This window comes from Chrysemys picta, chromosome 17, assembly GCF_011386835.1.
Source record: "Chrysemys picta bellii isolate R12L10 chromosome 17, ASM1138683v2, whole genome shotgun sequence".
Taxonomy (NCBI): Eukaryota; Metazoa; Chordata; order Testudines; family Emydidae; genus Chrysemys; species Chrysemys picta.
Window position 1 is genome coordinate 21,831,927 of NC_088807.1, and position 24,776 is coordinate 21,856,702.

The window sequence follows — 24,776 nt, forward strand, 5'->3', positions numbered from 1 at the left end:
CAGAAAATAACCGTTGGGGATGTTGAAATGCAATAGTTATTCTTGGGTACCCAGCCTACCCCTTAATGCCATGGCTCATGAAGCCATACACAGGCAGCCTGGACAGGAGTCAGGAGCTGTTCAACTACAGGCTGAGCAAGTGCAGAATGGTGGTAGAATGTGCATTTGGCCGTTTAAAAGGTCGCTGGTGATCATTATTGACTCGCTCAGACCTCAGCCAAACCAATCTCCCCATTGTTATTTCTGCTTGCTGCGTGCTCCACAATCTCTGTGAAAGTAAGGGGGAGACCTTTATGGCGGGGTGGGAGGCTGAGGCAAATCGCCTGGCTGCTGATTACGCGCAGCCAGACACCAGGGCGATTAGAAGAGCACACCAGGAAGCGCTGTGCATCAGAGAAGCTTTGAAAACCAGTTTCATGACTGGCCAGGCTACAGTGTGAAATATCTGTTTGTTTCTCCTTCATGAAAACCCGCCCCCTTTACTGACTCATTCTCTGTAAGGAACCCACCCTCCCCCTTCCCCCAGCTTGCTTTCAAACCAAATAAAGTCACTATCGTTTAAAAATCATTTATTCTTTATTAATAGATTATAAAAGAGGGAGGGAACCCGGGTGGGGTTTGGGAGGAGGATCGGAGGGAAGGAAAAGGCCACTAAAAAAAGGTTAAAAAAATGACAGCCTTTTGCTTGGGCTGTCCACTGGGGTGGAATGGGCAGGTGTACAGAGCCTCCCCCCCCCCGCATTCTTACACGTCTGGGTGAGGAGGACATGGAACATGGGGAGGGGGAAGGAGGGTTATACAGGGGCTGTAGCGGCACTCTGTTTTCCTGCAGCTGTTCCTGAAGCTCCACCAGACGCTGGAACATGTCTGTTTGCTCACGCAGCAGCCCCAGCGTTGCATCCTGCCTCCTCTGATCTTCCTGCCACCACCTCTCATCTCGAGCGTCTCTCCTCTCCTCACGTTGGTCCCTCCTGTCCTCACGTTGGTCCCTCGTGTCCTCACGTTGGTCCCTCGTGTCCTTACGTTCACTGGCTTCTTTCCTATACTTTGAAACCATTTCCTTCCACTCATTCAGATGAGCTCTGTCACTGCGGGTGGATTCCATGATTTCTGCGAACATCTTGTCTCGCGTCTTCTTTCTCTGATGCCTTATCTGTGATAGCCTTCGGGACGGAGGAGGGAGGCTTGAAGAATTTGCAGCTGCTGTAGGGAGGGGAAAAAAAGAGAGAATTTTTTAAAAAGATACATTTTGCAGAACAATGCTTATACTCTTTCATGGTGACCAACACTATTCACATTACATAGCACATGTGATTTCTGTGCAAGGTCGCATTTTGTCTCTTAATACTGAGTGCCTGTGGCTTTGCTGCTAGAGATCACAGGTCCGGGCAACAGAATTCGGCTTGCATGCGGCCATGGTAAGCCATTGTCTTTCGGCTTCTGCGCCCTCCTTTTCCACATACCAAGCAAAGCCCGTTGAGTGCTGCGGTTTTCCTGTTAACATTCAGCAGCAGCAGAAAACAAACTAACCCCCCCCCCCATCCAATTCTCTGGATGATCGCTTTATCCCTCCCCCCACCGCGTGGCTGGTAACAGGGAAGATCCCTACAGCAACCAAACTAACCCCCCCCCGCCCCCTCCAACTCCCACCATGAATTCTCTGGGATGATCGCTGTACCCCTCCCCCCACCACGTGGCTGGTAACAGGGAAGATCCCTGCTAGCCAAACGCGAAAAGCTCAAGGCCAATTTTCCCCCCTGCGCTTGGCTAACTGCAGGGAAGGACTTCTTTTCAGCCACAGGCAAACAGCCCAGTAGGAACGGCCACCTCTGTCCCCTTCATTAAGTTCCCGTATTTCAACCAGGTTACCATGAGCGATATCACTCTCCTGAGGATTACACAGCAAGATAAAGAACGGATGTTGCTTGAATGCCAGCAAACACCGGGACCATACGCTGCCAGGCTTTATCAGGCAATGATACCAGATTACTTGCTGCAAGCATGGCGTCGTCAAGTGTCCTACCATGGAGGACGGAATAAGGCTGCACTGCCCAGAAACCTTGTGGCAAGGCTTTTGGGGTACCTCCAGGAGAGCTTCATGGAGATGTCCCTGGAGGATTTCCGCTCCATCCCCAGACACGTTAACAGACTTTTCCAGTAGCTGTACTGGCCATGAATGCATTCCAAGTCCTCAGGGCAAAGTAATCATTAAAAAACGCTCGCTTTTAAAACAAGTTTTATATTTTAAAAGGTAAACTCACCTGAGGTCCCTTCATGGGGTCATGGTCTTGGGTACTGGCTTGGGAGGGTTGGGAGGGTACTTCAGTCAGGCTGAGAAAAAGATCCTGGCTGTTGGGGAGAATGGAGTGCTGGGTGCTCTCTGCAAGCTCGTCCTCCTCCTCCTCCTCTTCCCCATCCGCAGAATCCTCAGGTGTAGCTGATGAGACTATCCCCGACCCGGAATCCACGGTCGGAGGTGGGGTAGTGGTGGCGGCCCCCTAGAACTGCATGCAGCTTGGCGTAGAAGCGGCATGTCCACGGCTCTGACCCGGAGCGACCATTTGCCTCCTTTGTTTTTTGATAGGCTTGTCTGAACTCCTTGACTTTCAGGCGGCACTGATCTGAGTCCCTATTGTGGCCTCTCTCCATCATGCCCTTGGAGATTTTTTTCAAAAGTTTTGGCATTTCGTCTTTTAGAACGAAGTTCTGCTAGCACTGAATCCTCTCCCCATACAGCGATCAGATCCAGTACCTCCCGTACAGTCCATGCTGGTGCTCTTTTTCGATTATCGGCCTGCATGGTTACCTGTGCTGATGAGCTATCTGTGGTCACTTGTGCTCTCCACGCTGGGCAAACAGGAAATGAAATTCAAATGTTCGCGGGGCTTTTCCTGTCTACCTGGCCAGTGCATCCGAGTTTAGATTGCTGTCCAGAGCGGTCACAATGATGCACTGTGGGATAGCTCCCGGAGGCCAATACCATCGAATTGCGGCCACACTAACCCTAATTCGAATTGCTAAAATCGATTTTGGCGCTACTCCGCTTGTCGGGGTGGAGTACAGAAATCGATTTAAAGAGCCCTTTATTTCGAATTAAATGGTGTCGTTGTGTGGACGGGTGCAGGGTTAATTCGAATTAAGGCTGCTAAATCCGAATTAAAGTCGTAGTGTAGACCAGGCCTATGTCTCTGTGGGGAGGGGGGAGAGGTCACCCTCAGCATACCCTGCAGCATTGGAGAAGGTGCATCGGGCTGGGAGCCAGGAGATCACAGGGTCTTGTCTTCAATTTTTGACTGACCACTACAGTAGAACCTCAGAGTTACGAACTGACCAATCAACCACACCCCTCATTTGGAACTGGAAGTGAGCAATCAGACGGCAGCGGAGATAACTTAAAACCCCCCATCCCCGATCCTCACAGGCTCACAGCCTGGGGGGAGGGGGCAGGACTTTGAACCAGTGGACAATAGAAATCCCAGCTGCTTCGTCAGACCCCGGGAGCCAGATTCAGCTCCTGGTTACTCTATGGGGTCGGGGAGGGGGGTAGAGAAGAATGGGGCAGAGTCTGAGCTCACAGGGGGAGCTTGGGTTGAATTTTGGGGAAGGTTCAGGGCTCAGTTCCTCTTTTCCCCACCCCATGCATCCCCTCCCCCGTCCTTGATGTTACCGTCCCCCCTACAGACTTACACTCACTTCCCCACACCCCGCTGTGTCCAGCCAGCCAGCAGCCTGGAGAGGAGATGGCTTGTTAATGACCAGATCCCAGAGCAACTGGATCCTACACCCTGGTCTCAGACCCCCCCACCCCCCCAATCATGGACACAAGCTCTGGTCTCAGATCTCCTCCCTGCAATGGGCAGACACCCGGGTCTCAGATCCCCCGCAATGGACACACACGCTGGCCGTCTCCGATACTCACCATGGAGGAGGACGGTGAGAGCAGACGCCATGATGGGGCAGTGGGAGGCCCCTCAGAGCCTGAGGTCCGAGTGCGAGTGGAATGAAGAACTGCACCGGGGGCTGCAGGCCCAGGAAACCTGTGATGTGCTCGGCCCTTTTCTTCCCCATCAGATGATTTCTCTGCAATCTCCAGGCCAAATCTACCACCGGCAGAGCAAAGCCAGCTCCCTGCAATGCCCAGGAAACCACATCCCCTTCTGCAGCTGCCCAGCCCCTGCTTCCCCCATCACCTCCCAGCCCCATATGTGAGCTGCCCAGTCCGGGGACCAGCTGGGAACGGGAAAAATCTCAGGAGTCGTCAAGAGGTCCCCAGGCTGCCCTGAGCTATTCCAACAGGCCCATCTAGCTTCCCTGGAGCAACAGCTCAGAGGAGAAGAGGGCTCCCCCCCCCCACAGTTCCCCCCATGGAGCGACCCTCTCCCATTGAGTGGGGTAGAGGTTCCTTCCTGACCTGGCAGGGCCCAGCATCCGCCCTGGAGCATGAGAGTGGAGGGGCCTGGACAATCTCCTTCTCAGGTAGTGCGCTGTTCACTGTGATTGTTGAAAATACTGCTGAAAGGTATCCCATACGTATAAAGTGATCGATCATTCAGGTGTGCACACCCCAGGTTGTAGAGGTGCCGGCTCATAAGGGGAGGATTAGAGTCCTCTCTCCTACCCATCTGTTGGGGAAAAATTGCATAGGTGAATATACCTTCGGTTGTAGCAGGATCGAGCCCAAAAAGTAGGGCTTAGCATTCCCCACTCCTGCTCTGTCAGGCAGAGTTTTTAGTGGGTATAGACTTTTTGTGTTTTGCAAGTCCCAGCACAAGCATGGGCAAATAAGAAATAGATTTCTGTAAGACCTTATTGTGAAGGATATAGGCGTGTGGGATATTGTTGTGTTTTTACATACAGGTTGTCCATTTTACAAAACACTTGTCACATTTTTTAGTTAATTTCAGACACATTTTTAATAATGTGTTTTTGCTACATGTTTTTTTGGTGACAGGTAGGGACAAGCACACCCATTTCTGAGGGCTTCATTCCATACACCCTTTTCTTTTTATTCACTTACTGACCTATAACCCTGGGTAACCAACAGGATCCCATGGTCAATTTTGGGAGCAGGCTTACTTTTTATATTTTTGTTTTTACAGATTGTTGATGAGCAATTTTAACAATAATTTTACTAATAAATTAGGCTTAACCATGCTAGAAACATATTGCATTTATTTATATTTGTAGGTATTGAACAAGGACCCTTTTTGTTATTTGAAAAGATGCGTTAATACCTGAACATTTCCAGATATTACCCAAAACATTTTGTGTTTAAGTTTAACGGAAAGAACTCAAATGTGAAATTGCCGAACTATTAACTATGGTTTGCAACCTGTCCTTTAAATTAGCTTCTGTACCCAATGACTGGAAGATAGCTAATGTAATGCCAATATTTAAAAAGGGCTCTAGAGGTGATCCCGGCAATTACACACTGGCAAGTCTAACATCAGTACCGGGCAAATTAGTTGAAACAATAGTAAAGAATAAAATTGTCAGACACATAGAAGAACATAACTTGTTGGGCACAAGTAAACATGGTTTCTTTAAATAATATATGGAGATATACCTATCTCATAGAACTGGAAGGGACCTTAAAAGGTCATTGAGTCCAGTCCCCTGCCTTCACTAGTAGGACCAAGTACAGTCCCTAACAGTTCCCCCTGCCCTAAGTGGCCCCCTCAAGGATTGAACTCACAACCCTGGGTTTAGCCGGCCAATGCTTAAACCACTGAAGGGAAATCATGTCTTACTAATCTATTAGAGTTCTTTGAAAGGGTCAACAAACATGTGGACAAGGGGATCCAGTGGATATAGTGTACTTAGATTTCCAGAAAGCCTTTGACAAGGTCCCTCACCAAAGGCTCTTATGTAAATTAAGTTGTCATGGGATAAGAGGGAAGGTCCTTTCATGGATTGAGAACTGGTTAAAAGACAGGGAACAAAGGGTAGGAATTAATGGTAAATTCTCAGAATGGAGAGGGGTAACTAGTGGTGTTCCCCAAGGGTCAGTCCTAGGACCAATCCTGTTCAACTTATTCATAAATGATCTGGAGAAAGGGGTAAACGGTGAAGTGGGAAAGTTTCACAAAACTAAGTGATTGGGCAACAAAATGGCAAATGAAATTTAATGTGGATAAATGTAAAGTAATGCACATTGGAAAAAATAACCCCAACTATACATACAATATGATGGGGGCTAATTTAGCTATAATTAATTAATTAGGAAAAAGACCTTGGAATCATCGTGAATAGTTCTCTGAAGATGTCCACGCAGTGTGCAGCGGCGGTCAAAAAAGCAAACGGGATGTAAGGAATCATTAAAAAAGGGATAGAGAATAAGACAGAGAATATTTTATTGCCCTTATATAAATCCATGGTATGCCCGCACCTTGAATACTGCGTACAGATGTGGTCTCCTCATCTCAAAAAAGATATACTGGCATTAGAAAAGGTTCAGAGAAGGGCAATTCAAATGATTAAGGGTTTGGAACGGGTCCCCTGTGAGGAGAGATTAAAGAGGCTAGGACTCTTCAGCTTGGAAAAGAGGAGACTAAGGGGGATATGATAGAGGGGGAGGGATAGCTCAGTGGTTTGAGCATTGGCCTGCTAAACCCAGGGTTGTGAGTTCAATCCTTGAGGGGGCCACTTAGGGATCTAGGGCAAAATCAGTACTTGGCCCTGCTAGGCAGGGGGCTGGTCTCAATGACCTTTCAAGGTCCCTTCCAGTTCTAGGAGATAGGATATCTCCATTATATTTTTATTTTTTTTATTATTTTAAAATCATGAGTGATGTGGAGAAAGTGAATAAGGAAAAGTTATTTACTTATTCCCATAATATAAGAACTTGTGGCCACCAAATGAAATTAATAGGCAGCAGGTTTAAAACAAATAAAAAGAAGTTCTTCTTCACACAGCACACAGTCAACCTGTGGAACTCCTTGCCTGAGGAGGTTGTGAAGGTTAGGACTATAACAGGGTTTAAAAGAGAACTAGATAAATTCATGGCGGTTAAGTCCATTAATGGCTATTAGCCAGGATGGGTAAGGAATGGTGTCCCCAGCCTCTGTTTGTCAGAGGGTGGAGATGGATGGCAGGAGGGAGATCACTTGATCATTACCTGTTGGGTTCACTCCCTCTGGGGCACCTGGCATTGGCCACTGTCAGTAGACAGGATACTGGGCTAGATGGACCTTTGGTCTGACCCGGTACGGCTGTTCTTATGTTCTTATGCTAAACTAAGAATGTGCATCTCTGTGCATCCTATGGCCAAGGCAATTTTATTTTTTAATTTAATTTGTTATTTATGTAGCAGCCAGGAGGTGGTGTTTAGCCACCGCCACATATTTTATGTCGCCTTTAGGGTTTTTTTAGATTTATTTGTATTAAGTTTACAGCAGTATTTGCCTCCTTGTGAATAAGACTATTTTGCAGTTGTGACAAGGAACTTAATATATTTTTAATTACTTTTAGGTTTATAGTATTAATAATTTGTGCTTTAAAACCATTTTTTAAAATATGGTGTTTACTATATTTTGTTTTGCTTGGCCATTGGCGTGTTGATGTGTTTTTGTTGAGGCTGTTATAGTAGGAAGGGAGTAGGGTGAACATTTAGGTTTTAATTTAGACACGTTTAGCTGAGTTTAATTTTTACCAATTTTTATTTGTATTAATAGTGGATTTAACAAAAAATTTACTGGATTACTTTGGCTTATAAACAATTTTGTTTTTTTTTATTTTAATTGGAGTACTTTTTTGAATGCATAGTTTTTGCTGCGTGTGTGGGAACTATAGATTCAATTTATTACAGGGTATTGGACAGTACCCCACAATAACTGTTAGTATTGTTCCTGTCTTAACAGGCTTATTTTACTGATATGGTAATTGTGGGTAGCTGGAACTCCAGGTGGTATTTTTAAAGGGGCCTTCTATTTTTATTTTTAGTGGTGTTTATAAGGTGAACTTTAAGTTCCACTTTTTTAGGCATATACATTGGTATTTTTTAAAGGTTTTAAGATTTGGCTAGTGTTTTTATGATACCATTCCATGAGGATTACCGGATTACGGGTAGGAATCCATGATTGTTAGGCGGAGAGAGAATTATTCCTTAAAGATTGGTTTAGGAGGAGGGCTGCATTTTTTCCCACGATTGCTTTAATTATTTGGCACTAAAAGTTCCCGGAAGCAGGTAACGCCAAACCTTACACTGGAGTTTTATTTTTTGTGAATTACAATTGTGGTGGTTAAGCAGCGCTTTGTGCTCAGGTTTTGGGATGTTCTTTTCTGCGAAGAATTTAAACATTATTATTTATGTAAACAATGTAATTTGTGAACCATGTACTGAGTTTAGTTTTTTATTCTTTCCAATGCGGTATACCAATGGGTAAGGCGGTTCACTATGGAGTAAGGGCCTATTCATTTCGATTTTAGTGAGTGACTTTTTTATTTTAAGGTACATGATTTGGTCCCCTGTTTCCCACAGGGCTGTTTTATGGGCCTTTGTTGGAATTTGTTGTTCATGTGTTCGATGGCCTGATTAACCCTATCCTGGAGGGTGGTTTTATTTTTTTGTAACTGAGCCATTGAAAATAATCACGCTGGGTTATATTAGAGCTCTCTTCTTCACCCTGTACTGGGTAACTCGGATCAATCATTAGGCGCATTGGATGTTCAAACAGAATTTGAAAGGGCTGAATTTTTATCCTTCGTTTATTACTGCTGTGGATGGCAGCCAAAATTAAAGGAAGTTTATCTGGCCATTTCTTTCCTGTGTGATTTACTGCCTTTCAGAGCACTTCCTTAATAGTGCGGTTCATGCCCTCTACTTGGCCTGAGGACCGAGGCCGGTCTGGTACATGGAGCTTTTGTTTAGTTTGTAAGGCTTGTATTAGTGTTGTAAAGATTTTTTTTTACAAAGGCTCCTCCATTGTCAGAATCTATTATTTCGGGGGTGCCGTATCTACACACCACCTCATTAAAGAACTTTTGGGCCACTGCCCTGGTGCTATTATCTTTAGTGGGAAATGCCTCCACCCATCCAGAAAAGGAATCGATTATCACCAATAAATACTGGAATCCTTCCTTACTCCTTGGCTGTTTATCAATAAAATCAATTTGAGCCCTGTGCCACGGCCCAAGCCTTCGGTGGTGCATCCTGGGTTGGTGCGGAGGACAAGCCTTGTCCTGAGAGCACCGCTCACAATTTCACCCCCATGTTTTAACATTATTCTTCATACATGTTTATTTTGCTTCTTGTTTTAGCCTTTTTAAAATTTCTTCCACTTTTTTAGCCGCCAAACGAATACCAAGAGGCTGATTCATCAGGGAAATGCAGGGCTGGGGCTGTGAGAGCCTTCGGCTTTGGCAGGGTTAAGGTGGAGTTCTGCTCTTTTCCCCAATTTCATTTGGATTTTTTTTTAGCAGTTTTTACAAGGGGTGAGTTATTTCAGCATATTTATAAATGTGCCAGCTAAGAAAATGGAATGCTCCTAGCTCTACTCTTAAGGAGTGGGCGTCGGGAGGGGCCGGCCTCACCTTCCTGATCTACCTGTCTCCCTTCTTGTCCAATAACTGTGCCCAGGTGTGTCATCTGAGATAGCACCAGCTGAGCCTGGTCTAAGGCTACTTTGATCCCCGTTTCCTGAATTTGTGCCAACACTTTTTCCGTTAGTGTTTGCGTTTGTGCCTCAGTTTCCCCAAATATCAAAATGTCATCTAGAGATGAACACACAAAAGGCCTTTCCTGTGGGCTCAACTGGTCTAGCAAATCCACAACATGCCGATGGGCAATAGCCGGGCTGTTGTGATATCCCTGGGGCAACCGACAAAAGGTCCGTTGTTGCTCCTGTATGGTAAAGGCAAACGGATCTCGTGAGTCCGGATGTAAGGGGGTGGCAAAGACACACGTGGCCAGATCAACAACTGAGAAATATTTGGATGTGGCTGGCACTGTTTGTATGACCTGTGTCATATCAGCCACAGTAGGAACCATAGGGATGGTGCCCTTATTGATTCTTCTATAAGAAATGGTTAAACACCAGGATTATAATTAATGGAGATATCCCATCTCCTAGAACTGGAAGGGACCTTGAAGGTCATCAAGTCCAGCCCCCTGCCTTCACTAGCAGGACCAAGTACTGATTTTGCCCCAGATCCCTAAGTGGCCCCCTCAAGGATTGAACTCACAACCCTGGGTTTAGCAGGCCAATGCTCAAACCACTGAGCTATCCCTCTTTGGCTGTCTGCCTTTAGCACTGGCCACACAGGGGAGTTAAAGGGTGAATTCGTTAGTGGTATTATTTAAAAACAAAACAAAACAAAAATGTATTTGAAACCTGCAAAACAGTTTTACAAACCAGGAGTGTTGGTTTAGGTTCTAAACACTCCACATCTGTACACAATCTATTTATACACAGCTGTACATAGATTACATTTCTATACATTTGGGGGCAGTTAAGTTTCAATAGAACTCCCTTATGTTCTTTCAGCAAATTTGATTACATTGTCCATAGTCAAATGATTTCAATCAGATTGTCGCTTTGCCTGGATTACTTACAGACATTCCTTTGGAAAAGGGCCCGTTTTCCCTTCAGAATGGCTGCAAAGAAACCAAGAATTCTCTTTTTCTCTAACTCTGTTACAACGTTCAACTGCTTAATTCCCTCCAGCCTCTGCAGGGTTAACTTCTCGCTCTCTTTCCTTAAATCACTTGCTTATCTCCCAAAATGACATGTTCATCAGCCGAGATTTCACCATTCCAAGTATTGTCCCAGGGATCTGAAATCCCCCTGCCTGTACTTACGGCTTCCCTTACTCCTGCCACTATGCCCCTCAGGGCTCCCGACCTGTTTTCCAATCTGTTGATCTGTTGCCTGTCTGGGCCTGATCCTGCTTTTCTTACTGAACCGTCCCTTCCCATGGGCACCGGCTTTCTTCCACTACCAATTTAGCAAGGAGGGTGGGCTCCTCAACTAGCCCCCACCCTTCCTGGTCTCTTTTCTTTAACATTTTTTTAAAAATTGTGAAATCACAACAATATCCCACACTCCTATATCCTTCATAATAATTATCATATGCATCCAATGACACCCCCCCACACACACACACGCACAGAGTCCCGCCAGTCGATGTTATAGTTACCAGTCCAGAGTTCAGAATAATCTAGTGGCCAGCTAGGTTGGTCACGGGTAGGGGAGGAGCCGGGTTCTGTCGGTCGCGACACGATGCTCTGGGGAAGTCTTGGCAGGATGAACCCAAAGTTTCTTGGCAAGGACCCCTGTTTATACAGTGATTTTCCTTCATTGGGACCAATGTGTTTTGCACCATCATGCTGTAATCAATTGTTGTTTGACGAGTGCTTGTTTTCTTAAATTGTCCTTCTTGATCTTTATTTTCTTTTTTTATTATGTTTTTTAGAGAAACCCGAGGCTGGTTTTGATCACAGCTATTTTGTCCCCATTGATAGGTGCCAGTCTCCTCTTTATAGTTGTCAATTTGCTCTCCTTTGACATTTCAATAGGGGCATGTTGCAGCCTCCTGGTGCCCCTGCGTCTGTCTCTGGTTCCTCCCTTGTACATCTGGTTCAGCGATGGCCTTCACACTTATCTCTTAACACACACATTCCTCATTCACACACAAAACAGAATTAATTTACACAGAACATTTTGAACAGGAACATCAAGTTGCAATGCAAAGGAAAACAATCCTGGCGTTCTTTTACTGATTTTAAAATGCTAAACCTACAACAAAGGGGTGACCTTAAAAGGTCTGTTACTGCCTTGAAATCAGTCCAGACACAGATTCTTTCTGATGCAACTTTACCAAACGGCCATTCCTTTCTGCTAGTTTAAAAGCATGGCTGGCAGGATATAATCAAAGCACACACCAATGCTTTTAATACATGCTACATTATTCTTTTTTATTCTTTATTCTAAATTATGTAAAATATAAACATAAAATCCTACTAGTACATAAGCATAACAGCTGCCGACGCTAATCTTAGCGGAGTGATGTGGCACAGAGACAGGACGGGAGGCTAGGAGGGGTTGTGGTTTCTAGCCCCCGTCAGTGGGGGAGGGAGGGATAAATGTAGATTCTGAGTTGATAAAGGAGCAGCCGATAAAACCGTGAAAGGAGAAGTCTGCCCAGAGCCGGCGCTCGCGTCCTGTTTCTGCTACTGCCAGTGAAACTGCGTAAACCTGATGCTTGGCACCTACCCTGTTATATACCCCAGCTGTGGGAGGGGAGTGGGGTCTAGTGATTGGAGAGGAGGGGCTGGGAGCCAGGACTCCTGGGTTCTCTCCTTGGCTCTGGTTGAGGGGTGGAGTCTGGTGCTTAGAGAAAAGGACACAGATCAGAGACAGCCCCCTAGAGGTGAAAGGCCCCATGTCCCTTCCCCATCCCATCCCCGGGGCAGTGGGTCTGTGCAGCTCAGGGCCCGGGGCAGAGCTCACAGGGGCCGATGGCTGAGCCGAGTTTCCCTCTCTGACCTCAGGAGGCTGCGAAAGAGACACGGGGGGGAGCCGACCAGCCCCCCAGAAAGGGGAGGGGGCAAGAACATGGGGACAGAGCTCAAGAGAAACCCCCCCCAGCAGATGCCCCAGCTCATTTGCCCTTCACCCCCCACCCCCGACGTTCATGCATTTGGCTCCTCAGCCCCCTGGCCCTGCATTCCTCCCCCCATCACGTCCCCCTAACACCACCCCCGTCCCATATCCCCTCGTCCCCATCTCCCCTGTTCTAACCCATGGCCTGTGTCTGCTCCCCCCATACACGTCCCCCACCCCCATCCCATGTCCCCCCTTTTTGCTCCCGGCCTGTCTCCCCTCTCCCTTTCTGTAGTTTCCTCACATGCCCCCCATCAGGTCCCTCTCCCCCCAATTCTGCCCCTGTCCCATGTCCCTTCACCCCCCCCATTATGTCCCCTCATGCCCCAGTCCCCTCCCCCATTCTGCCCACCCCATCCCCTATCCTCTCATACCCCCTGAACTCCCTCAGGGAATGTGGGGCAGAGGGGGGTGTAGGGCATTGGGGGGGCAGGAGGTTGATGGGAAAAAAGTGGGACACTCAGGACTGAGGGGGCAGGAGTAGGAGGGGGGCAGTGAGAGGGGAAGCTGCCAAGGAGTGGAAATGGCAGCTCCCTCCTGGGGGGCACCATCTGCCCCCTCACCACCTCACACGCCCAAACAATCCTGCCCCCCGGCTCTGACCTTTGGGGGAACCTGTCTGCCCTGAAACTCCTGTCCCCCATCCCGAACCCTCTCCCCTCAACCTGCCTCCCAACATCCCCAACCTACTTCCCTCAATCTCCCCAGCCCCTGCCCCACACTGAACAGGGTTAAACACGGGCCGGGGGCGGTGTCCAGAGCTTGCAGTCTGCTCAGCCCCACGGCAAACCCCCCCAGTGACCCCTGGGACCGGCTGTTACAGACACAGCAGAGCAGGAACCAGGGGAGCCGTGGCAGGCACCGTGTGAAATGAGGGGTTTGTTCCAGCCCCGGCCCCATTCGCTGGAGCGAGTCTCTAGCCGGAAAATCCCCTGGGTTTGGGCCCTGGAGATGCTAGCGACTGTCCTGGGGGGACAGAGGAGCCAGCGGAGCTGGGGTGGAGCCGGCGTCGCTGCGGCTGCTGTTAAAGTCCGACCCCATTTCCTCCTGGGTTGGGGGTTCAGCCGGGGGAGGGGCGATGGGGTCGGGGTCCCTCTCTCCGGCCGCTCTGCTCAGGACACTTCCATGGAGCTGGGTCTGTAGTGGTGAGTACAGAGCCCCTAAAAGGGATGGTGGGTGGCACAGCCCATCCCCGCAATATTTTATCCACCAATGAGGCCTTGTTTCCAACACCCTAATTTTGGGTCACAGATTTCTGCTCCCCCACTTCTCCCGTGTCCCAGGTGGGCCCCAGCCCGGCCCGTGGGTTCTGTCCGGCGGCCGGTCGGGTTGGACTAATCCCGTCTTTCTGTCTCGCCAACTTTCCCCCAACGTTCATTCGTCCAGGTTCTCGTGACACTGCCTGAACTTCTCACTCACCTTCGTCGGCTGAACGCCCCACGAGGGGACATTTGGAGGCTCCGGTATCACAGCCGCCCCCTGCAGTGGGGAGATTTGGGGGGCAGGGGAGCAGGAAGCTCTGGGGGTTTGTACAATAGAAAAAAGGGCGGGGGCAGTCTAGGGAGAAAGGGGGGAGAGAAAAGGGGCTGGGGGACCCCGCTGCAGAGACAGGAGGGGGACAGACACCGGGGTGGAGCAGTAAGCACCGTTATTACAGTGCCAGGGCCAGACACAGTGTCCCCATGGGGGGCTGTCTTGGGGTGTGGTGGGGGCTGGGATTCTACAGGATGTGGGGGGCAGTTCGGGGCTGGGCGATAAATCCCCCAGGAACACAAGGGCTCAACGACCCAGACGCCGGTTTGGAAAGTGCTAGGGCCAAACGCACCCTGCCAGTGTGGCCCTGGATGGATGGGGGACGATGCGGGTGTGTGAGGGGGAGGCTGTAACTCGGGTCGGCTGGTTTAGACTCGATGGGGACCCGAGGCTGGAGCTGGCTGCGAAGTGGCAGGTGGCAGGCGGGTGGGGTGACCGTGGCTGTGAAATGCCGGGTGCCCGGCCCTAAGGAAAGGGAGCAGGCAGAGCGGGTGGTGCTGGGAATCCGGCTGGGAAGGGATTAGTTATCGAGCGTCCAGCCCCAGTGCCCCAGGCTTCCCACAGACACAGGTGGTGCCCCCCCATGCCGGGTCCCACCCCCACTCCCCACTGAGAGACGCAGGCAGGGACTGGCCCAGCTGGGCCAGCGAGTGGGACCCCGGCGCCCTCCAGGGGCTGCTCCGAGGGGAGCCCAATGTGCCCAGCGCAGGGGAGCTCCTCTAGCTGGTGCCGCAGGGGCTGGTGCTCGCGGGGCTGTGGGTTCGAGTCCAGGGTGCGGCTGTCAGGTCGGGAGTGATAGGGAGGATTCCCGAGACAAGGATGTTTGGCAGCAGACAGAGTTTGTGCTCCCTGAGGGAAAGCGACTCATCCTTTGGGGAGATTCTGCCAGGGTCCGCGACTGACAGCAGCAAATCTCTCCAATGGCCACAGACGGGACACTCGCTGGGGAGGGCTCTGAGTTACTACAGAGAATCCGTCCCCAGGTGTCTGGCAGGTGGGTCTTGCCCACATGCTCAGGGTCTAACTGGTCACCGTATCTGGGGTGAGGAAGGAATTCCCCCCCACACCAGGTCAGATTGGCAGAGACCCTGGGGGGGGGGGTTCACCTTCGTCTGCAGCCTGTGGCTCGGGGCACTGGCAGGTTTAAACTAGAGCCACTGGTGGATTCTCTGTAGTTTGACGTCTCTATCCCATGATTTGAGGCCGTCAGTGACTCAGCCGGAGGCTGGGGTCTGCTACAGGAGTGGGTGGGTGAGGCTCTGTGGCCTGCGATGTGCAGCAGCTCAGACCAGATGATCGCAATGGACCTTCTGGCCTTAAAGTCTGTGAGTCTGTCGCCCCCTTGGGGCGGCGCCCCATGGCTGTGGGGGGCTCTCACTGTGGGGTCCCCTGGCTCACGTTGATCACGGCGTACACGCTGGGCTGGGCAGGCTCAGGGGCAGGGGCAGGGGTTGGACCCCCCCACTTGGCCTGCAGCGCCTGGCCGTCCAGTTCAGCGTAGGTGAGTCCGTCGGGGTCAGGCTCCTGGGGGAGGGAAGGGAGAGAGTCACTGGGGGGAGTGTGTGTGTGTGTGTGTCTGTGTGTGTGCACCCCCCCCACCACATACACACATTCACACAGACCAGTGCTTGTTCCCTCCAGCAGGCGGTGACAGGGACACACACACACACACACACACACACACACACACACACACACACACACCGCTGCAATCCCAGCTGTGATACCATGAGCCCCTCCCAGCAACCCCACCCCCACCCCTTCAGACCAGATGATCACGATGGACCTTCTGGCCTTAAAGTCTGTGAGTCAATAAGTCTTGCTGGGGGCCGGCGCCCCATGGCTGGGGGAGGCTCTCACTGCAGGGCCCCCCCGCTTACGTTGATCGCGGCGTACACGCTGGACTGGGCGGGCTCGGGGGCAGGGGCCGGGCCCCCCCACTTGGCCTGCAGCACCTGGTGGTCCAGCTCGGCGTAGGTGAGTCCGTCAGCACCGGGGTCGGGCTCCTGGGGGTGGGAGGGAAGAGAGTGACTGGAGTGTGTGTGTGTGTGTACCAACCCCCACCACACACACACATTCACACAGAGCAGGGCTTGTCCCCTTGTGACGAACTGGGCCTGTTCTCACTGTGGTCTGTGAATGCTGACAGGGGAGTGTGGCTGGGATAGTCTGCATTGGAGGATGGGATCTGCCCGAGGGCGCATACCTGAGTGTGTAACATGAGAACCCAGGAAGGGGTTGAAGGCCAGGTGACTCCTTAGCCCGGGAAACTGGAAAAAGGCTGTGGGAGGGGTCGCTAGAGGCAGAGTGCTGGAAGCGAGCTGGAGAGATGGCTGGGAGGCAGAGATGGCTCTGACCCCCCCAAAGGGGGGTGGGCTGGGAGGCCCTGGGACCCCAAGCTGGACTTAACTGAGGGGGTCCTTCTGTCTGTGCCTGCAAGACCTGTCTTGGACTGTATTCCTGTCATCCAAATAAACCTTCTGCTTTACTGGCTGGCTGAGAGTCATGGTGAATCACAGGAAGCCGGGGATGCAGGGCCCTGAGTCCCCCAATACTCCGTGACAACTGGTGGCAGCTGTGGGATCTACTGCACCCCGCGGACGGCGCTTCCTGCAGTAAGTGACTGGGGAGCAGTAAAACGAAGGGGGATTGACGGGGACCAGGCGTGCTGAAGAGTGAGAGAGAGACGGTTATTACCCCTGGGAGTGTGTGACCAGCGAGAAGGACTTTTGCAGTAACAGGGTCCCCCGGGGGGATCGCAGCGAGTGGTCCCAGGGGCGGAGGAGTCTGCAGCTCGACCCTGGCAGAGAGGTGGTGACCTCGAGAAAGGCTGGCACACTAGGGGTCTCCCTGGGAACTGTGGGGAGCTGTGAGCACACAGGCCGGTGAGTGGCCAGCAGGAAGATGTATGCCAAGCGGCTTAAGAGCGACCTGGTGGAGCTGTGCAAGCAGAGGGGGCTGTGCATTGGGAGGCTCACCAAAGCACAGCTCATTGCCCGGCTGGAGGCGGAAGATTGCGCGAATGAACTGATCCCTGTGTCTCAGGGAAGCAGCCTGGCAAATGCAGCGCAGGCACCAGTGTCTGTCCCAGCTGGGAGTGGTCAGCCGGCTGCTGAGGGCTTCCCGAGACCCCTCCTTCCTATGCCTAGGGGAAGGGTGGGGAGGAGCCCAGCAAATACCGAAGGCGCCGTGACCCCCCCCGGCCAGCAGAGGATCCTCCCGGCGACGTTCGGCATCCGTGGAGCGGAATTGGCTGGAATGGGAGAAAGCTAAAACTGAGAGAGCTGGAGGATCGTGAACAACAGAGACAGCATGAAGAGAGACAGCGTCAGCATGAACGGGAGGAGAAAGAGAGACAGCATCAGCGTGAAGAGAGACAGCATCAGCATGAAGGGGAGGAGAATGAGAGACAGAGACAGGAGAATGAGAGACAGCGTCAGCATGACCTGGAACTGGCGAGATTGAAGGGCAGCGAACCCCTGGCTGCGGTGAGTGAGGGGGGACCCAGGACTGCACGGAGCTTTGATAAGTGCATCCTGGCCCCACGCAAGGAGGGAGGAGAGCTCCAGGCTAGCTCCTCTAGGGGGCTGGATGCTCCCGATTCAGGGTTTTTGGTTTATACGGTAGGCGCGGGGCTGTCCCTCCGGAGAGAGTACCTTGTTCCCCTGGAGGTGGATGGGAGGAAGGTCAGTGGATACTGGGATACGGGCGCAGAGGTGACGCTGGCCCGGCCCGAGGTGGTGGCCCCAGATCAGGTGGTGCCCAACACCTACCTGACCCTGACGGGGGTGGGCGGAACACCAGTCAAAGTGCCCGTGGCAAGGGTACACCTGAAGTGGGGGGCCAAGGAGGGCCCCAAGGATGTGGGGGTACACCCGTATTTGCCCACTGAGGTATTGATGGGGGGGGACCTGGAGAACTGGCCCAGCAACCCCCAAAGGGCACTGGTGGTGACCCGCAGTCAGAGCCGGCGAGGGGCACTGCGCCCTGGCCTTGGGGGGGGTGCCTTGCCTGAGGCGCAGGACCCTAACCTGGTGGGGAGGGAATGCCCAGGGACACGGCTCAGGGAGGCTGCAGCTTCAGGCCCAGCGGGCGAGAAAGAGCAGGTGGCCATCCCTGTCCCAGCTGCTGAGTTCCAGGCCGAGTTGCAGAGAGATCCCTCCTTGCGGAAGATAAGGGACCTGGCCGACCTCAATGCGGTACAGACCATGGGACGAGGTGGCCGGAAAAGGTTCCTGTGGGAGAAGGGGTTCCTGTACCGAGAATGGGCTCCCCCAGGGAAAATGGAGTCAGGGGGGATCAGGAGGCAGCTGGTGGTACCCCAGAAGTATCGCCGCCAGCTGCTGTGCCGGGCCCATGACATTCCTCTCTCAGGGCACCAGGGAACCTGGCGTACCCAGCAGAGGCTGCTACGGAGCTTTTACTGGCCTGGGGTCTTTGTTACTGTCCGACAGTACTGCGGATCCTGTGACCCCTGTCAGAGGGGGAGGAAGGCCTGGGACAAGGGGAAAACAGCTTTAGGACCCTTACCCAGCATAGAGGAGCCTTTCCGGAGGGTGGCCAAGGTTAAAAGGGCGGCTCTAAACCAAGAGAGCCCAAAGCACAGACCTCCAGACTGGAGCGCTGGGAGAAGACCACAGCCCAGTTGGAGCCCCAGAGGTATGGGGGTGGGGAAAGGGCACAGGCCGCATAAACCTTCCCACATGCGAACGACGAGTGCCATCAAGCACCCCCGACCTAAGGGGGGCGTGAAACTGGAGGGGCCTGGTGTAATTCTCACCAAGGAATGGGAGGGATGCGGGGGCATCCATGGGAATGGGGGTAGGTTCGAACTTCCCCGGGTCACTGGCTAAAGTGACCCTGCTCAGTTCGGTCTCGAAGGGGGGAGAGATGTGACGAACTGGGCCTGTTCTCACTGTGGTCTGTGAATGCTGACAGGGGAGTGTGGCTGGGATAGTCTGCATTGGAGGATGGGATCTGCCCGAGGGCGCATACCTGAGTGTGTAACATGAGAACCCAGGAAGGGGTTGAAGGCCAGGTGACTCCTTAGCCCGGGAAACTGAACAAAGGCTGTGGGAGGGGTCGCTGAAGGGAGAGTGCTGGAAGCGAGCTGGAGAGATGGCTGGGAGGCAGAGATGGCTCTGACCCCCCCAAAGGGGGGTGGGCTGGGAGGCCCTGGGACCCCAAGCTGGACTTAACTGAGGGGGTCCTGCTGTCTGTGCCTGCAAGACCTGTCTTGGACTGTATTCCTGTCATCCAAATAAACCTTCTGCTTTACTGGCTGGCTGAGAGTCATGGTGAATCGCAGGAAGCCGGGGGTGCAGGGCCCTGAGTCCCCCAATACTCCGTGACACCCCTCCAGCAGGGGGTGACAGGGACACACACACACTCCAGTCACTCTCTCCCCTCTCACCCCCAGGAGCCCATAAGCCCCTCCCATCCCAGCTGGCGATCCCACAAGCCCCTCCCAGCAACCTGACTCCCACCCCATAAAACTGAGTGTGCCAGATAAGGTGAGTGGGGCCCATGTGGATCAGGGTTGGGGGTCAGGGGCTGTGGGCAGAAAGGGACACTTACCAGGGTCTGCGTCTCTTTCCCTTCGTCCATGGAGGTGTCTGTAGAACAGAGACACCTGCTGAGCTGCACCCCCGGCCGGCCCAGAGCAGAACCCCACACCCAGCTCCGACCCCTCTGTCCAGCCAGGGGGCTCAGAGACCTGCACAGCCACTCCTCCCCCACCCCACAGCATGGGCCAGGGTCATTAGCCCCGTGTGACAGAGAGGAAAACTGAGGCACAGAGATGGCAGCAGAGTCATGGGGGTTATGGTGGGGTGGGGGGGCTGGGAGTCAGGACTCCTGGGTTGTCACCCTCACTCTGGGAGGGGAGTGGGGTCTAGTGGTTAGAGTGGGGGTTTGGGAGCCAGGAGTGGATGGGGATTCTCCCCAGGTTATTGTCTGGGAAGGTCTGATGGAGAAGTGAAGGGGGGACACTAAAGCCCCAGGCCTGGGGGGGAGAATGGGGGGGGCACACAGAGGGAAACCCTGAACTAGAGGGGGAGGGGAGGGGGACCTCCAGGCACCTGGTGTGGAGGGAGGCAAGATGCTCAGCTGACACCAGCTACCGCTGGGACCCTCCCCTTAGTCCCGCCCAGCAGCAGCTGTAAATCAGACCCTGCCCTGTATGGGTGAAGCCCCCACAAGCCCCGCCCCTCCCCAGGGGTCCTGCCCCACCCAGGTACCCCCTTAGATGTGTTACTCACAGACAGGGTCTTGCATAGTTGGGGTCTTCAACACCCTCAAGGGGCTGGTGCTAAAAGAGAGAAAATCCACTTGTAAATGTCATATCCCCCCACCCGCAGGGAGATTCCCCAACACACCGAGAGAGCCCCCAATCCTGCCTCATACTGACCCTGTTCCCTAACCCCCCCGCCACAACCACTAGACCCCACCCCCCTGCCAGAGCTGGGGACAGAACCCAAGCCAAGGCGACACATGGGTGGGGCATACAGGGTCACATGCCCCCCCCAATTCCTCGGTCACATGGTGCAGCCGGCCCTCAGCTGGGGAGCTGCGCTGGACAGGGAGAGGCAGAGGCAGAAGCCGAGGACCAGCTGGGAGCTGCAGGGGGGGTCACTGTTTTCCGGGAGGGGGGGTGGCTGTGGTGTGACTCCAGCTGTTCTGGGGTTGTGCCCCTCCACTGTCAGCAGGCCCAGGTCATCTCGGAGGAGTCCTGGCCCCCAACCCCACTCCCCTCCCAGAGCCAGGGACAGAACCCAGGAGCCCTGTGACCCCGGCAGGTCGATCGGGAGGGGGAGGAGCCGGGTTCCTACCTGCTCGGTCTCGGTGCGGCTCCTTTTCCTGCAGAGGGACACAAACCAGAATCCCCCATGAGCCAATCGGGATCCCCCGATCCCAGCGCCCGGCCACTCACCCCCACAGGGCAGCAGGGATGGGGGGTCTGGGGGGATCCCCTCTGCGGCTGGTGCTGAGCCTGGATCTCTGCTGGGCTGGGCCAGACCACCAGGGGGCAGCACAACACCATAGCTCAGTGGCTCTAAAAATTTTTTTACTGGTGACCCCTTTCACACAGCAAACCTCTGAGTGCCAATCCCCTTATGAATGAAACGCTTTTTAAAATATTTATATTTATATATTTAACACCATTATAAATGCTGGAGGCAAAGCGGGGTTTGGGGTGGAGGCTGACAGCTCGTGACCTCCCAGGTAATCACCTCGTGACCCCCACAGGGGTCCAACCCCCAGTTTGAGAACCCCTGCATGAACCTGATCCACAGGCCGGTGGCTCCCTCGCCCGGTGCTGAGATGCGGCCACCTCTGGGGTGGGGCATGGGGACTGGTAAAATGCAGCCCCTCTGGGACGGGACAGCTGTGTGTACAGGGATAACCCATGCAGCAGAACTCCCTGCTGAGCCCCCACCCCAGCCATAATTGGTTTTCCCAGCACAGTCCCCCATCCCAGCCGTGACCCCATCCCGCCCTGCTTAGCGGCAGGTTTAACCCTTCCCTCGCTGGGCGGGGCACTCACTGGCTCGGGTTTTTCTGAAGCAGACGAAGGCCACGAGGAGGAGGAGGAAGCCGGCGGCTGCCGCGCTCGCCCTGGTGATGATGGAGCTGGTCAGACCCAGAGATGCCGGCGATTCCGATCCACCTGGGAAACAGCAGCAGCCGTGAGCAGCTGGTCCGTTCCCCCCCAGCCCCTCCCACCCCAGGTGGCGCCCAAGGGGCTGGGACACCGCAGGGCGCAGGCAGCAGAAAACTCTATGGGGAGGATGTTGGGGGCCCCCAGGGCATCAAGTGGGGTCAGAGCCAGCAAGATTTGTGGGATTTGTAGCACTGGGGGGCACTGGGCTGCAGGCCGGGGGGCTCAATAAGGGGCATTCTCCCCATTAGTCAGGGCTGGCCCCATTGCCCCAGCATGGCACTAGGGGGCGCTGTCTGATCCAGCCTGGCAGTCATTTCTAAGGCATTTCACCCCCTTCCTCACGGCCACACTGGCTGAGGCCAACGGGCCCATCTAGCCCAGTATCCCGCCTCCCATGCTGGCTGCCCCTGGCTGCTTCGCAGGGAGCTCCAGGCCCCCGCTCCGTGGCCACTGATGGGCCCAGCTGCCCCCAGAGGAAGCCTCCGGCTGCCCCGTTAGTGGCGGGTTCGTGTCCAAGCAGGAGGCTTCGCTCCCCTCCCAAATCCGTCTGTGGGGGGACAGGGAGAGTCAATGCCCCTGAGAACAACCTCCATCTCCCCCTGGGCAACCACTGGGGGAAGCTGCCCCATAATCTGTGACTCAATAGATTCTCCCCAGCCCCAGCCGTGTACCTGGTCCCGGGCTACCCGGGGGGTGGGTGGGAGCCGGTGCCGCTCCAGGGTGGCCCAGGTCGGTTCCCCCTGCAGGAATAGAACCAGTGTCTGTCAGGGCGGAGGGAGGGGCTGAAACACCGACTCAGATATCACCCTCCACCCTTTGCGACCAGTGGTGGATCAGACGCCAGACGAGCAGGCCGGGAGAAGCCCCAGCACCCCGACCCTGATCCCCTGCAGAAGCGTGGGGGGGGGGCAGGGGAAGCCTGAGCCCTAGGACCACCGCTGTGGCCCCGGGACGGGAGGAGGTCTCACTACCTGCAGTGGTCTCAGGGCTGGGGGAGCTCTCAGGAAGGGAGTCCGTGAGGCATCCTTATCCCCATTCTATGGGGGGGAAACTGAGGCACAGACAGATTCACTTTCTTTAGTGAGCTCCCTGGGGCAGGGACTCTCTTCACTCTGTGTTAATGCAGCGCCTGGCACAACGGGGCCCTGATCATGACGTGGCCCCTACATGCTCCCCCAACACAAGGGCTCCAGCGCTATTGAGGCCAGCGTTTGCAGAGTTCTCCACTAACTCGGGGCGTCTCGATTTGTGGGCGCTCGGCCTGAGATCCCCCAAGATTGAGGCCCCCCCGCAAGGAAGGACACTTTGAAAACCGCGACGTGCTCCCACCGCACAGAATCTGTGGCCGCACCAGATCTCCTGGGTCCCAGCCCAGCGCCGTGTCCACCAAGCCACCACTTCTCCTGCAGCCCCTGCCTCATTCATCTCCAGCTGGGGCACTGCCTGGGGCAGGGCCTGGCGAACAGAGGGGAGGGGATCACGGGATTAAATAGCGACTCATGGTTCCTACGCACAAGGGGCAGCGTTAAAGTCACCTCCCAGCCCCAAGTCTCCAGGGGCTGCTGCTCCCCCCTGGCTGGGGAACCCCCCACTGATTCCGTCCCCATTCCCCAACCGGGCGTCCCCTCTGCTGGGTCAGGACTCAGGGCAGAGCCTGGCTCTGAGCGTCCCATTGGCACCGAGCCCCCATGAGGGTCTGGCTGGGGGTTGGGCTGGGAATGGGGATGCCGAGCCAGGCCCCTCACCTCTCACCAACACCTTCACGGGGTTGCTAGGGTATGACACGGCGAATGGCTCCGATCCGCTGTGATAGGAACAGCTGTAGCTCCCCCCGTCCTCCCGGCTCACGTTGCTGATGGGAAACACAACCTCAAACCCGTCCGAATCCACAGATGGGAAATGGCGTCCTTCTTTATTCAGCACGAACCGCACGCCCCGGTGCTGCCCCCGACACCAGACGGTCACAGCTCCCCCTAGGGAGACCCCCCCGCCGGGTCTCAGGTAGATGCTGGGTTTGGGGTAGCTGCGCTCTGCAGTGGGAAGCAGACAGGCCGTGAGACGCAGGCCCCGTCACTCAGTCCTGGGGCCCATCCTCACCACGCGGCCTCAGTGATGGGTCAGACCTGGCAGCCCTGGGGATGGGCTCATGGATGCCTTTCCACAGGGCCCAGAGTTTCCTCTGAGCCCTGGGCTAACAGCATGAAACACGGAGCAACCCCAGCCCCTGGGGGCCCAGAGCTCTGCTCCCTAGCGGGTGACAGGGCAGTCCAGTCTCTAGGGTCCAGTCAGTCCCTGGCTTCCATGCTGGGAGGGCTGGGAGCCAGGACTCCTGGGTTCTGTCCCTGGCTCTGAGAGGGGAGTGGGGGCTAGTGGGGAGAGCAGGGAGGATGGGGGCCAGGACTCCTGGGTTCTGTGCACAGCACCACCACTGACTTGCAGGGGACTGTGCAAGTCTCTACTATACACTGAGGTTTATAACCTTCAGCTCCGCCCATCACCCCGTAACTGATGTGTTGTCTGGGAAAGGCCCCCCCTGCTCTGCAGCTCCCCCTGGGGGCAGGGATCCCCCCTCCCTCAGCCCCAAATCTCCTGTGGCTGCTGCTCTCCCCTGGCTGGGGAACCCTCCAGTGACTCCGTCCCCACTCCCCAGCCGGGCGTCCCCTCTGCTGGGCCCAGTCCCCACTGCCCAGCCTGGCTCTGAGCATCCCATCGGTGCAGAGACCCCATGGGGATCTGGCTGGGTGTGGGGCTGGGAGCCGGGCACTGAGCCGGGCCCCTCCCTCACCTCCTACAATGATCTCGACGGGGTCGCTGGGATGCGATGAGCGACTCTGATCTGTTATGGAGCGATAGTCGCAGGTGTAGCTCCCTCCATCTTCCCGGCTGACACTGGCGATGGGAAATTCAGCCACGGTCCCATCAGGCACCGTCCGCACCTGCAGGTTCGGGTGTCCAGCTTTACGCAGAAAGAACTCCAT

The 24,776-nt window shown here is 54.2% G+C and overlaps 1 protein-coding gene across 1 annotated transcript; it reads right to left on the reverse strand.

Moving 5' to 3' along the window:
- Window positions 1-507: 507 nt before the first annotated feature.
- Window positions 508-24,776, reverse strand: LOC103306910 (leukocyte immunoglobulin-like receptor subfamily B member 3). Its single transcript, XM_065570963.1, has 11 exons — window positions 24,584-24,776; window positions 23,544-23,828; window positions 22,470-22,538; window positions 21,682-21,804; window positions 20,966-20,993; window positions 20,396-20,445; window positions 19,713-19,750; window positions 16,016-16,141; window positions 3,920-15,659; window positions 2,262-3,300; window positions 508-1,203 (listed from the first exon to the last, which is right to left on the reverse strand). The coding sequence occupies exons 1-9, from the start codon at window positions 24,774-24,776 to the stop codon at window positions 15,510-15,512; spliced, it is 1,062 nt and encodes a 353-aa protein (XP_065427035.1). The 3' UTR covers window positions 508-1,203; window positions 2,262-3,300; window positions 3,920-15,509.